The 15,116-nt window shown below is 34.1% G+C and overlaps 1 protein-coding gene across 1 annotated transcript; it reads left to right on the top strand.

Annotated features, from left to right (window-relative positions):
* Positions 1-227: 227 nt before the first annotated feature.
* Positions 228-14,783, top strand: LOC104895859 (steroid (22S)-hydroxylase). The gene is made up of 8 exons (XM_010682492.4): positions 228-685; positions 1,017-1,341; positions 1,430-1,582; positions 1,676-1,936; positions 2,032-2,124; positions 2,825-2,903; positions 3,065-3,174; positions 14,044-14,783. The coding sequence occupies exons 1-8, from the start codon at positions 483-485 to the stop codon at positions 14,305-14,307; spliced, it is 1,488 nt and encodes a 495-aa protein (XP_010680794.1). The 5' UTR covers positions 228-482; the 3' UTR covers positions 14,308-14,783.
* The last annotated feature ends 333 nt before the right edge of the window (positions 14,784-15,116 follow it).

The raw sequence follows: 15,116 nt of genomic DNA, 5'->3' as shown, positions 1-15,116 counted from the left end.
CCCCCCTTTTTTTTCTCTTTCTTTCTAATACAACAATTAGTTTCACAAAACAACGGTTTTAAAAACTATTTTTAATGAATAACCTATAACAACTAATAATATCAAACTACAAACGACTTATAAAAACATTGACATCTATCGTAACAACTACTTTTATCGAATATGCCTCAAGTTACCTTAAAAACAGAAAAAATAGTAGGCTATAAAAAGCCCTTATTGGCTCCAAAGTTTTCATTAAACATCTGCTCCTTTGTCTTGTTATTGTTTTGCTTCTTAGTTCTTCCCTTCCAAGTTCTCAAACCTCCCTCCCTTTCTCCTTTTTTTTGTCAGTCCTGCTGTCTGCAGGTGGACTCTTCAAGCACATCTTTTGAAGAGAGAGAGAAAGAGGAGGAAAGGAAAAGACAAAATAGCCCTCCAATTCAATTCAAGCATTCACTCTATCCTCAACTGTTAATACTAGTCTCTAATAATCTTCCACCCTCATGTCTGACTTACAATTCTTCTTGTACCTTCTCCCATTTGTTTTGGCTTTATCTTGGACCTTAAACTTTCTTAAAAGAAAAAATCCCCTCCCAAATCTTCCTCCTGGCAATAAGGGCTTGCCCTTTATTGGTGAAACTATTGGCTACTTGAAGCCACATCCTGCCACTACCATTGGAAAATTCATGGAGCAACACATAGCAAGGTAAAAAAAATAAACATTATGCATACACTAACATAATTTGTAGCAATTCCGAGCCTACTAGACTCCAACTAATCCGACTCCAACTAATCCGAATTCGAGCCGGGTCAGGAAAAGTATTTTCTTTGCCGGACTAAAAATATATACCATAAAAGAAAAATAACTAACTTTTAGGGACAAGGTTGTATATATGCATTTGGACTACCCTATGTCCCTATCTACAACATTGAAAGATTTTGGAAAGGCAAAAAAAAAGTTCTAAGTTTAAATAGTTTCCCTAAGTTAATTAGTTTATTTAAGCCAAATTACACTAAAAATATTGTTAATTTTGCAGGTTTGGGAAAATTTACAAAGCAAATTTATTTGGAGAACCAACAATAGTATCAGCAGATGCAGGGTTGAATAGATTTATCTTTCAAAATGAAGGGAAATTATTTGAAAGTAGCTATCCAAGTAGCATTGGTGGGATACTTGGAAAGTGGTCTATGTTAGTTTTGGTTGGAGATTTACACAGAGATATGAGAAATATTTCTCTTAATTTTTTGAGTCATAGCAGACTTAAAGCTCATCTTATTAGAGAGGTTGAAAGCCATGCTCTCCTTGTTTTTGAAACTTGGCAAGAAAATTGTTCTTTTTCTGCTCAAGATGAAGCCAAGAAGGTATTTTTATTTATTTTCTCTTTTTTTTTTTAATTCTTAACCTCATTTTATTGATTGTTTGATCATTTTTATTTGTGGGTTTTTGTAGTTTACATTCAATGTAATGGCAAAGCAAATACTGAGTTTAAATCATGGGGAAGCTGAAACAGAGCAGCTTAAAAAAGAGTATATTAATTTCATGAAAGGAGTTGTATCAGCTCCTGTTAATTTGCCAGGAAGTCCATATAGAAGAGCATTAAAGGTAATTATTATAATTATTTACTTAGATAAAAAACATCTTTTTTATATAATTATTTACTTAAATAATTAACTTAAATTAATTGTTGACATACAGTCAAGAACAGCCATATTAGATTTCATAGAGATGAAAATGGAGGAGAAGATAAAGAAGAAGAAGATGATGAATGATGGTAGTGAACAAAAGGAAGAAGATGATCTTCTTGGGTGGGTGTTGAAGTATTCAAGTCTATCAACAGAACAAATACTTGACTTAATTTTGAGTTTGCTGTTTGCTGGCCATGAAACTTCCTCTGTTTCCATTGCTTTAGCCATCTTTTTCTTGGAGGGCTCCCCTTCTGCTGTTGAGCAATTAAGAGTATGTTCTCTCTTTTCTTCATGCTATTATTATTTTCTTTAGTAAATGCTGTATTTTATTTCTTTTTTTGTTACTCATGTTTAATTGTGTATCAGGAAGAACACCTTATGATTGCCAGAGCCAAGCAACAATTAGGAGAGAAAGAATTGAATTGGGAGGACTACAAAAAAATGGAATTTACTCAATGTGTAAGCTTCATTAAGGCTTTTTATGTATACAATTATCATGTTTTCCTGTAAATGTCTTTTAAAGTTTGAGAGCATACAAAAACACAGAAAAAAAAATCTTCATCACAAAAGAATTTTTTCAGTTTCGACGTTGTACCTCGAGCTTTTTAAAATTTATGTAGTATCCTTAAACTTAAATTTTTTTTAATGCAGATACCCTTATTCTCCCTCCGTTTCAATTTAATCTACACACTTTGACATTTTACACTATTCACAAATTTCACTTTGACCATCATTTGTGATTTATACGCGGATGAAAATATAGTCATGTCGGATCTTGTTAGATTCATCATAACATGTATTTTATTAATATGTATTTTTTATAATTTTTACAAATACAAAACTAAAGATATATGTCCTCAAAGTTTTGCATTGGCATGCGTAAAAAGTGTAAGCGTGTAGATTAAAATGATACGGAGGGAGTATATGATTTAACCTTGGTGGGAATATTAATATTAGTTTCACGTAAAAAAAAAAAAGTAAAAACCTTGACAAGTTGGGAGTAAAAAAAATCCTAACTTGTCGATACCAAGACCTCTTAAAACGGGAGAGATGCTCTAACCACTAAGCTATTTCTTACGCTGACTAAGAATGAGCAATATTTACTATTTAGGTAGCACTCCATAACAACATTTAATATGGATGTTTTGTCTTTGTGAAGGTCATTAACGAAACATTGAGACTGGGAAATGTAGTAAGGTTCCTGCATAGGAAGGCTCTTAAAGATGTTCGGTATAAAGGTAAATGTCAGTTCTATTAATGAATTCTATTTATTTACGTATGTACTTATAACTTTGCGGATTGTTCACGAGAAGTTCGTCGGCCGGAAAGTTGATTTGTTAAAGATTTAGTTGCTCAAAGTATAATTAATGTAAATAATGTTATTGTTGTTGTTGTAAAGGTTATGACATTCCATGTGGATGGAAAGTGCTGCCTGTTATAGCAGCCGTGCATTTGGATTCTGCCCATTATGACCATCCTCATCTCTTCAATCCTTGGAGATGGCACCAGGTTAGTCAATAGCCATCCATTGTTTCATCACCTACAAAAACCAACTTTAATTTTTTTGTCTCTAAAATATTATAATTCTATATTGTTTAACTTTTAATTATTTTACACCTGATTAATCCATAATAAATCTATATAAATATATTAAAAGGCGTGCATAAACAAGAAACTATGTCATGATATAGTGATTTGATCTTGAGACCTCAAGTACCTTAACCACTAGACTAAGTTATATGTTATTATCATAATGTACTATATTAATAAATGATTTTTTTTACCCGGAACATAGCCCGGGTGTAATAACTAATTTGAAATTGAGAGCCCGGTCTTCATCGTCATCTTAAATATAAGTCATTTTAACTATTTGTGTACGTGTTAATAGTTCTAGTGAAGTTAATTAAACTTGTTTTTGTGGTTATGAGGTAGAGATCAGTGTTAGTATGTTCCACCTTAACATAAAATTATATTCATATATAAAGTGCTAACATTAATGAAAGCATCAAACTTGTAAAATTAGCTAAATCAACTTCCTTCATTTTTCTTCCTTACAACATTAAAGTGTGGCACAAAGATTTAGGAGGGATAGAGATTAAAAAAAAAAAAAACTTTCATATGAGTGAGAAAGAGAGAATACATTGCCAAAAATGTTATTTTTGTTTATAATATGTAACTTACTGAAATAGAAAACATTGCAATTTAAAAAAGAATAATAATGGAGGAAGTATTATTGGAGCGCTGATATGCGCATACCCGGTATGGACACTGTTTGTCCATATCATGGCAAAGTTGTAAATAAATACAACCTTTTATTTTTTTTTAGGTTTTATTTTTGAGTTTTTACTTACATACATTCATGATCTGATTCACATTATAGTTGGTCTGATTCACATTGTAGTTGATCTGATTCATATAATAGTTGATATGATTTCTCTCCTACATGATCAGAGTCGTCTAAATTGCCATTAAGTAAACTTTTTTTGTCTTTTTCGGGCAAAATTACTAATGCATGATCTGATTCACATTAGAGTTGATCTGATTCCTATAATAGTTGATCTAATTTCTCTCCTACATGATCAGAGTTGTCTAAATTGCCATCAAGTCAATTTTTTTTTGACATTTTCTGGCAAAATTACTAACATACCCCGGTATGGACACTGTTGGCCCATATCGGATATGCGCCAATAGTTTCTCGTATTATTGTATCTAACATTTCGATATTTTGATTTGTTTCTTTGGAAAATAATCCTATCTTAAAAAGAAACATATCAAGTGTTTTAAAATCAAATTTGCTGACTAATCTTATCATGATTATTTTTAGAAAATTAACAATTAAAATAAGTTTTAGGAATAGAAAAAATTAGAGCTTGCTATGTGGATTTCCTTTTACAAGTGGGGTTAATATGAAAATGATATCACTAAATATAGGATTGTTCATAGATGAATCAAATTAGAAAATAATATGGAAAGATGCTCAAAATGTAAACTTGATACGTCCTTTTACATTATAAAGAGACTATTTTTCTTTTGAGGTTTCCATCTTTTAGAGTTGAGCCCTATCTCTTCGTGGGGGCGTGTATCCTAATCCTATACATGGGTTATGCAACTAACCTAGGAGTAGTTGCTATCCCTTGAAACCATTTTCTCCCTATGAGAATCACAAATTGTTTCTGAAAGGTCAATGAACGGCCAACTGTGCTCTCTTCCAATTCTTCCTTCTCAGTCCAAGTATGAATTAGTTCCAGCAATTTTACTACAAAGAAAGCCTTATTTTACAATTTAAACACATTGCTCCTGTTTTAAACTCTCTCCTTCTCCCTGGTTCATGTATCATTTACAAATATTATATAGGAAGTGTGATGTAAATGTAATATGTTATTGGATCAGTCTCCAATTATATCATGTCCTTGATTACCACACGTGAGTGTTCTATATTGACAAAAGAGAAGAGACTAAACCATCTATACTAATATATTAAAAGGCGTGCATAAACCAAGAACGGTGTCACGTGGCGCTCTCCCTAGGGAGTTTTAGTTTATGTAATCCATGTACAATAAAAAAATAAGAAATTGCATTGTATAGGTTTTGATCCCATAACCTCAAGTTCATGTACTAAAGTTTTAACCACCAAACCAAGTTGTATTTAGTGCTATCTTATCAAAGTACAATATTAATAAATACAAATTTTCTTACCCGGGGCATAGCCTGGGCCTAATAATTAGTTTGATAAGATTTAGAGTTACTCCTCCTATCACTAATTAGTTTTTGGATAGAAACTCCTTGGACTTATAAGTGGGCTAAACTCTACTCCTCCTTATTCGGTTACCCAAACCCATTTCATATAATTTAACAATTAACAAGTTATCACCTTGACAGGATATCTAAACTACTTTATAAGCTTTGGAGTTACTCCTCTTATCACTAATTGGTTTTAGGATGGAACTTCTTTAAACTTATAAGTGGAGTAAACTCTCGTACTCCTTATTGGGTTATTCAGATCCATTTCATATAATTTGAAAATTAACCGTCTTCATACCATATGGCTATTTTATCAAACTACGGACCTTGTGGCTAGATTTTATTTTTTCGTAGTGCATGTAAAGGAATGGTCAATTACCAAAAGTTTGACATTTTTGGCAAGAACCCAATACAAGGTGACTAGGTGAGTAATATGATACAAAGTGTCATATGAGATGTTTTCGAAAAAAAAAATAGAGAATATATCTTTACACAAAAGATAATGTATTTTTTCACGAATTTTTTTATTTATTACTAATAAATGTTTTAAATTGACTAATCCTTTTAATGTTCAAACTTAGCTTCACTTCACTGCCACCTACCTACCTAAAGCCTTGCTGTAAGTACTTGAAGCACACAATTGATGTTTACTTCTCCAATCAAAAACTGTGTACTTGGAATCTAGCATAACATCAACATATTGTAGCAGCTAGTTACTTGATTAGATATTATTAGAAGAAATGGAAAGAACTAGCTAAAAAGATTAGTGTGTTAGTAGGGTTACAAACGGGGGTCGTAATTGATAGTTAAAATTGACTAACATTTGGGTCAGATATATTTATGATACTCCATCCATCCCTTCTATGGAAAAGTATATCGATACAATCGATATAGACTTTTAGTCAAATTGAAAGAGTGAGAAAAAATCCGCTTAGTTTCTTTAAGTTACTATTCGGCGTAAAATAAGTGAATTGAATTGAACTGAACTGAACCAATTGCAACTGAAATGAATTGAATTGAATTGAACTGAACTGAAAATAAGTTAGGAAAACTGGCCCTAAATAAGATACAAAAGTGTATATTATTATATTGAAGGAAAATAGAGAGTATAGAGTAAGAGAATCCGGAGGAAAGATCAAAGTATTATACTGTCTCTTTTTCCTAACATAAGGCATGCACGTTATGCGAAAATTTACTTGTACTATAAATATCTCTTATAATAGCGTATGTAAATTATAAAAACTATACTATTAGATGTTTCATGAAATTTGTATAATTTTTACTTTTCATGAGCACAGAGTAATTAACCGTCAAAGTTCGATCTCAAATATCATGTGTGCCTTATATTATGAAACAAATGGGGTAATAATTTTTTTTGTCACAAGAAGAATAAAATCATAGTTATATTTTCAGGAAAGATTGAAAAGGAAATTAAGTAGATACTTTTTTATAGAGGGGGAAGGAATATAAGTTTTTATATATCTAAAAGACCTGCATGGACCTAATAATGTGGGTCAGAAGTCTTGTTTTTTCCTCCAAATATAGTCATTAATTATCATTTCTCATTTATAATTACATGCACTAAGTTTAGGTGCACACTAAATTTAGTATAGACTTGTTCTATTAAAATTGTAGAGAGTAAAAGAGAGTACTAGGACTTCCAAATTTGTGTTGATTAGGGGAGATAATTAGGAAATATAGATGAGAACGAGAGAGGGGGAAGGGACCACACAACAACAGTCAGCAATGCCCCTAGGGACTCGACACGAGAGTGGATTATTTACTAGTACTTGGGAAGTATTTAGTTTGGAGATAACTGAAAATATTATTTGTGAAATAAGGACGGTCCCTAACTTTCCGTTGCCATCCAAGGTACGACTCTTTAAGTCCTAAACCAGACATCCTTCCCAAACAAGGGTATTGAATGTGATTGGTGCTACATATATAGGAACAAAATGAAGTATAAAGTGTGACTTCTAAGTGCATTTGGTAACCTAGAGAATGGTATTGAGAAACTGTACTGTATATTTAGGGTTTTGCCAAACATGTTTTTCTTTAAAACAATTATGCATTGTTTGTAATTGGAAAAATTAACATTGTCAGTCTCCAATTATATCCTGTTCAGTGTGTTCACTTTCAGAGGTTTCAACTTTCGTTTATCTCAAAGCGGTCCCAACTTTGAGGGGTCTCTTTTCGAAACGGTTCTTTAATTAAATGAACTTGCTAAATTGGTTAACTATGTCACATTAGACTCTTCTATTGACTTCAATCAATAAAAAAAAATGATTATTGGATGAGTATCATGTCTCTCAATTAACTTAGTTAGTAGTCTAATTAAGTTAAAGGACTGTTTTGAGAGTAGACCCTCAAAAGTTGGGACCATTTCAAGAGAAAAAGTTCAGACATTTTTAAATGAACCAATCATAGTTGGGATCAGTAGAGTCAATTTTTCCTTTTTAATTTTTTAGGTCTATTCTTAGTCATTCTTTGTTTTTTAAAAAAACCTCTCTAATTTTAGTGTAGTTTCAATATTATTTTTGTTTTAAGGAGAAGAGGCATTATCATTAAAATTAGTTAAGTGACACCTATCTAAATACGAGAAATAATAAAGCTCATTCTCTAAATCTTCAATCATGTAGACTAATAAATATAACTCAAAAGATGATCTATTCAAATAAAAAAAATTCAAAAGATGATGAGTCATTACCATCTTAGGTGTTATTGTTTGACCTTCTAATTCATGGGTAGATTGATTTCCTAGGAAGTTAAAACTAGACTGGTTGTTTGATTGACATAATCACAAAAAGTGAAACTAACTTCCATGGAAGTTTTGCTTTCCACAAAATGAAGAAAATTGCTTATTTAGCTTCTCTAGATAAGTACAACTTTCCATGAATATTCTATTTTTCTATGTTCAACAATTCCTAAACGGTGAAAATACATAGAAATAGCAAAAACAAAGCAAGTTAACTTCCCAAGTGCAACCAAATTAGATATAAGAGAAAATACTCTTGCAACATGAGACATTAGTAAAACCGAACTTCGTAAAACTTATAATTATCAAAAGTAGTGAAGATAACAAAACTTAGGACTTAAAAAAAATCAACAATGGAGGCAGACCAGAGATCAAAAAAACCGATAGTTCAGCTTCTCAAAAACTTCCTCTTAGGGCTCCATTACGTTTAGTATTTTCAATTGTTTATTGCGTTTATTTTGAAGTAGAAAATTACTACTTTTGCTCTCAAAAAATAAATATATCATCGTAGGAAATGTGAGACTCTCTTCTTTTTTACACCAGAAAATCGTGCATTAATTAAAATTGTAAGTACATTTTAATGCGAATACAATCAAGCCTAATCCAAATAAACCAACCTAAATGAGCTTGATAAGCTCTTACATTCCATCTAAAACAAAAAAAAAATGTGTGGGAAGGGAGGCATCGCTGGTCAATGCTTGTGATGGTGGATTTGAACCTCGGATGTCTGATGTAAGTTGTAGAAAAAGCGGATGACGTTCACGATACGGACAACGAACAACCAACGGTGAGTGTCGTGTCTCGCCACATGAGCAGTCCTTACAATTTGTTATCGCTTGGGATTTTCGGCTATGATCTTTTGAAGAGTCACGTTCCGTGGTGACTCATTACTCTCGCACGAGAGTATGTCAGGGTTCTCCTTTGAACCCTTGAGGTAGGAGAAATGCTGATGAATGGGCGTGTTGAAAACCCCTAGATGCAATTGGAGTGCCACCTTCAGATTTGAAATGGTCAAGGCAATAATAAGAGAGCCAAATAAGAGGCAATAATAGTAAGATCGATGGCAAGCTAAAAAGAGAGCCAAATAAGTGAAGCCCTCGACCACACCTCCGTTTTGCAAAATCGAAAAACATACATCTCAACCATGCAAAACTATCATCACCTCTTCTTGAGTCACCTTGTCTCTCAACACAAAATCCCAAAACCGACATATGGTACTGTTATAACCTTGAACCACCAATCCTGACCCAACAAACACTTGTCAATGGCCACAACACAACGAACCACATATTACATCTTTAACAATTCTAAAACAACGCACTCCTATTATTCAGAGTATAAACATGCATTTTAAGAGAAAAAAAAACCTGACATAGATAGTTGGATATCCCAACAACCAAACAGGAGGGCGAGGGAGAGGGGGAGCCCGACAATAATAGGGGAAAGGGAAGGGGAAGGGGGAGCTCGACACTAACTAGGGGAGAGGGAGGGGAAAGGAAAGCCCTAAATAACACCAGGGAGGGGGGGGAGGGGAAGCCCAAACACTACCACTAGACTAAACAGGGGAGGGGGAAGGCGAGGCCTAAACGGAAACCAGGGGGAGAGGAAGCCTAAGACGAGACCGACTCAAACCTGACGCGGGGACGTGGTCTGGGACCGGATGCGAACGACTACGTGCAGGGAGAATTCGCAATACAAAATTTAAGAGGGGGAGGGGAAAATGTGATGCAAACCACCACGGGGGAAGGGGGGAAGAGCGACACAAAACCTACAGAGGACACAAGGGGAAGGACGACAAAGGGAGTGAGGTGGAGGGGAGGGACGACGGGGGGCGTGAAGAGAGAAGGAAATGAACTAACTTCAGGGAGAGGGGAAAACACGATGTGAACCACTACAAGAGAGGGGGAAGACTCGACGCAGAACCTACTGAGGATACAAGGGGAAGGGGGAAGGAAGACGAAAGACGTGAGAAAGAGGGAAGTGACGCGACGACGGGAGAAGGGAGGAAAAGACTTGACTGCAGGGGAAGAGGAGGGGGACACCAAAACTAACTGAACCCAACGCAAACTCATTGTCAAAATCATCAAACGTTTCTTTAAATAAGTTCAGATAAACTAAAAATAGCTTTATTCACAACTATGATGAGTTGCAATATATTTCAAAAAGTTCAAATAAGTTAAGATAATGCTTTTTGGGTTTCATAATATTTGCTTCATATCCAGTTTTTTAGTTGAACCTCTTTTTTTACACAGCTTTTAAGAAAAGAGTATAGGGAAGCAATTGAGTCCTCTTTACCCATCTATTTACTTCTATCATTAGATTAGTAGAGAGATTAGTAGAGAGATCAGTTAAGGATAACATCAAGATCTTTGCCAAAAATATAAATGTTGCAACCAAAAGAAGAGTCCAAAATGACGAATAATGCAACTAAAAAATAAATAAATTAGTAATCTTAGATATTTAAGTTCAGATTATTTGAAGTTAGTTTAGATTATCTAGTTAAAGATAGATTGACCACAACTATAAAATTGAGCATGTTAAGGTTTTCCTTCCCACAATTTCTTCTTAAAGAAACTATTCCTCGATCTATGCTATGCTTCTTTAAATGATTAAATAGAGTGGTAGCTTGATGGTGAAGTAAATTCTTTATATGATTAAATATAAGGGATTACCCAAGTTCTGTTCTTGATATATTACATTTTTGTAATAGTTATAGCTCTACTTCTTAGTTTGCCGTATCACCAGTTTGTCACGTCACTGTCTAGGTGGTGTGATGCCATTTGATACGGGGAAAGTTAACATGTATGTGTTTACATATGTTGCCAACACGTTTCGATAATAGATATTGATCATTTTAAACCACTAGGTTTCTCATGGTCATATATATTATGGCCATTATTGAACTTACACAAATAAAAAAGAATAATGGAACTACTAAGTGATACTCCCTGCATCCTAAATTCACTGTCAATTTATTAACCACAAACCCTTTTGATTATTTTTAATTATACACTTAGCCTTAGCCATACCAACCATTAATTTCACTTTCCTTTTCCACTATACTAAATTTAGTGTCAATATCCTTAAAGAAAAAACTTATCATGTCAATATAATTTATAACACTTGATTTAGTGAAAAGCAAAATTTGATAATTCAAACTTAAAATAAAAAGAAAATTATTTTCACATCGTGCATTCATTCATATTTCTATAAACTCATATTCCAAAAATTAAAAAATATTAATTACTAGCTATTTAGCATAACCAAGAATATCTTAGCCTAGTGGTTAAAATTGAGGTGTTGAAACGATATGTTACAATTTCGAATCTCTCCTCCCCTTCTTTGTATTTTATATATATTGTCTTCATAATTCATATAGATTAAAAAAACTAGCTATTTAGCATTAGGAATTCTCATAAATATAAGGAAAAAAAAGGAGTATATAAAAAGCGAATTAAATGATGAAATAGGACCCATAAAATGAACTGTCGTGATCACCCGTGGGTTTGACTCTGGTACGCGAGTCGGGGTGATTTTTGGCCTTTGATGTGATCAACAGACTTAACTTTCTCTCTCCTCTTTTTCTGTATGTACTAATTTGTGAACTGAACTTCTAAACCTCGCCCCCACAATTACTTAAAATCGCCCACAAAACAATTAAAATTACATTGGTAACCTTTTCACCTCAAATTTCAGATCCAACACCACCACCCTCACCTCCTGCCATCCCCCACAGCAACCTTTCTCTCTCCTTCGCCGACCTCCTCTCACTTTCGTCGGCCTTTCTCTCTCCTTCGCCGGCCTTCTCTCACCTTCGTCAACCTTTCTTTCTCCTTCAGGCTTTCTTTCTCCGTCGCGGCTTTCTCTCACCTTCGCCGGCCTTCTCTCTCTTCGACCTTTCTTTCTCCTGCCGGCACTTTCTCTCACCACCATCGCCAACCATCGCCAACCATGGCCCAGTAAATCTCGAATTTTTTTTTAACCATGGGGGCGAACGTCTCGCCTGGACGTTCGCCCATGGCCCGAACGTCGGGCCTGGACGTTCGGCCATGGGTGAAACGTCCAGGCGAGACGATCGCCCCATGGCTCGAACGTCCAGGCCTGACGTTCGGGCCATGGGGCGATCGTCTCGGCGAGACGTTTGCCCCCATGGTTCAAAAAAAATTTCGACGCTAGGTTGGTGGCGGGTGGCAGAAGGACGGAGGTGATGGGTACTCAGAAGATCATCTGCGCATGTTTACAGAAGGTAAACTCGGTTCATCTGCGGCTCATTGTACCATTTTTCTTGGTCGATTGTGTGGTGGGTACTCAGAAGATCAGATGTTGCTTGTAGAAAATAACTCCAGTTTGCATACGCAGAAGATCAGATGGAGGTGGCGGGTGGCAGAAGGACGGAGGTGATGGCGGGTAGTGGGAGGTGGTGGGGGAGGTGATGGCGGGTGGTAAAAAAAAAAAAAAGGGTAAAACAGTCCAATAAAATAGTCTCAGGGCGATTTTAAGTAATTGTGGGGCGATGTTTAACAATGCCCTTTGTGAAGAGTAGAGAGAGAGAGAGTAGAGATTTAGTGTGTGTAAGTGAATGAGTGGAGTGTGGTCCAAAAGTGATAATTGCCCCACGTGGACGTGGGACTGTAGGTTGCACGTGCAACATGTCTTTTCTCTTTTCTACCAGGGTCCGCAAAAGCATGATGTCGGTCCCCAGGAATTTCTCCCCCTGCAAAATGGCAATAATAATATATATAAAGAAAAGTCTTTCTTTTCTATTTTCTATTTTCTATTTTCGTTGCTTAATCAAAGATAAAGTTTTTCTTATTCTTTTTTATTCCTAAAGATTTTATGATTCAACAAAAGTTGATACTTTTCCTTATTCTTTTATCGATATCCTATTGGATCACATGAATTGTACACCTTTCTCAATTATTAGTTTTAAAGAAGAAGCCAAAACTCTCTCAAATACATTTTACAGTTGTTCTTGCTCATACTTCATCATTATTTGTTGTCTTGGGAAACGTAAGAAACCTTATCCTACATACAAACAAGGATATGTTAATTTGTTATACTACATAAACCTACATATATAAATACACGTAAAAAAAGAGTTTCAAATTTCCAAAGAAATGAATTGCTGAATTTTATAAAATGATTAGATAATTTTCTTCATATATTATTTTCATTCCAGTTTAATGATGATAGATTAATAGTTGTTGATTTTCATCCAAAAGAACAATTCAGGTTATTCTATTATATAATCACTCGTGTTGAAAACTTAGTTGAGATCGTCTCCTAACTTTAGTATTCGCTTTCATGGGAATGGAGGTCTACAAATAACCTTTCTAATCCATAATATTCAAGTTGGGAGAAATTATTGCATTATATAGGACTATACTTAACCCTCTTGTAGAAAGATTGGTTAATAATGTTTTTGCGGCTGGTTATCAATTTTATAAGAGGTGTAAACTATGGTCTATATGTATACTGCTGGTTATCAATTATATAAAGAGTGTAAACTATGGTCTATATTTTTGCACAAGATGAAACAAGTACAAAAAAACCAACGTGAGCAATATTTATAATGGAATCATTCAAGTAAAGAGACAGATGATGAAGACAAGACCACAAGCAGTATATAAGAGTAGTAGTACATGGATTTCAATTACTTATCGCAAAGTGTACTTGACTTTGATAGAGATCAACAAGAGTTTAGTTGCCACCCATACATGACCTTATTGTTAAATTAACACATCTTCCTTAGAAGAGACAACAAAGTACAGGTTAAAAAAACGTGCATTTTCTTATTAGTAGTACATTCAAACTAAATAGATCTATCAAATTTCATCAACATGCATAATCTTGATTACATATTGTTAATCTTGTCCTTTCAGAATGGTAATAACAGAGGAGGCATATCATCTTCAGCAACGAATTCGAACCCGACAATCGGACATAATTTCATGCCATTTGGGGGTGGACAAAGACTATGTCCAGGATCTGAACTGGCTAAGTTAGAGATGGCAATTTTTATCCATCATTTGGTTCTCAAATTCCAGTGGAAAATAGCAGATAAAGATCAAGCTTTTGTTTACCCATTCGTGGAATTTCCCAAAGGTTTACCAATTGAAGTTCAACGCTTAAGTTTTGGACTCTAAGTTCTTCATTATAACCTGGATTTAATAATCTATCATCCACAATCTTGCACAGAAAAGTATGATAATGATAATAATTCATATATATTATATTATACATACATATATATTGGAGAAGAAGAAGTCCACATTTTCCCAGATTAATAGTATTACTGGGTTTCTTCTTCTTCTCCACTTTTTTTTAGGGGGTTTAGGGTTGTTTAATCTCGCTGTTGATATTGATGCTTTAGCCTAGCTTTGTGTAATGAGAGAAAATTATGAGTGAAGAAGTAGAGAGAGAGAGAGACAAGCAAGTAAGACAGCCAATTATTTCTTCCCCTTTTGATTCTGTAAATGGCTTCTCTATTATTAAGCCGTCCACATGATTGGAGTTTGACGGTGATTTTATTATAATTTTGTACATTTTCTATTGTACTTGTAGTAGTAATAATATCTATATATGTGATGGTTATTCTTAGAATACTCTCTTACACTTTAAACCAAGTTTAGATCATTTTTAATCTACCAATCCCATGAATGGACATGGTAAGTTCTACTAATTTTTTACGTTACAACTCCATGCATTTCATATTAGTTGCAACACTTTGAATTTTAATTGTCAAACGTTTAAACTTTGACAGTGTTAAATAACCAATATATTTAATGAAACATAGTAAGTTTTATATATCTCATTAAATTAATCTCACTGTACATTTTCAAAAGAGCATCTTTATATAATATTTTGGGTATGAAGTAAAACATCTTTTTGGTGCACAGTAATGATCACACTGGCACATTGAAACGAAGTTTGATTATATCCCATGAGTAATATA

Source organism: Beta vulgaris, chromosome 6 (genome assembly GCF_026745355.1).
Source record: "Beta vulgaris subsp. vulgaris cultivar EL10 chromosome 6, EL10.2, whole genome shotgun sequence".
Lineage (NCBI taxonomy): Eukaryota > Viridiplantae > Streptophyta > Magnoliopsida > Caryophyllales > Amaranthaceae > Beta > Beta vulgaris.
The sequence above is the reverse complement of the archived record's forward strand: the minus strand, read 5'-3'. Positions and strand labels throughout refer to the sequence as shown.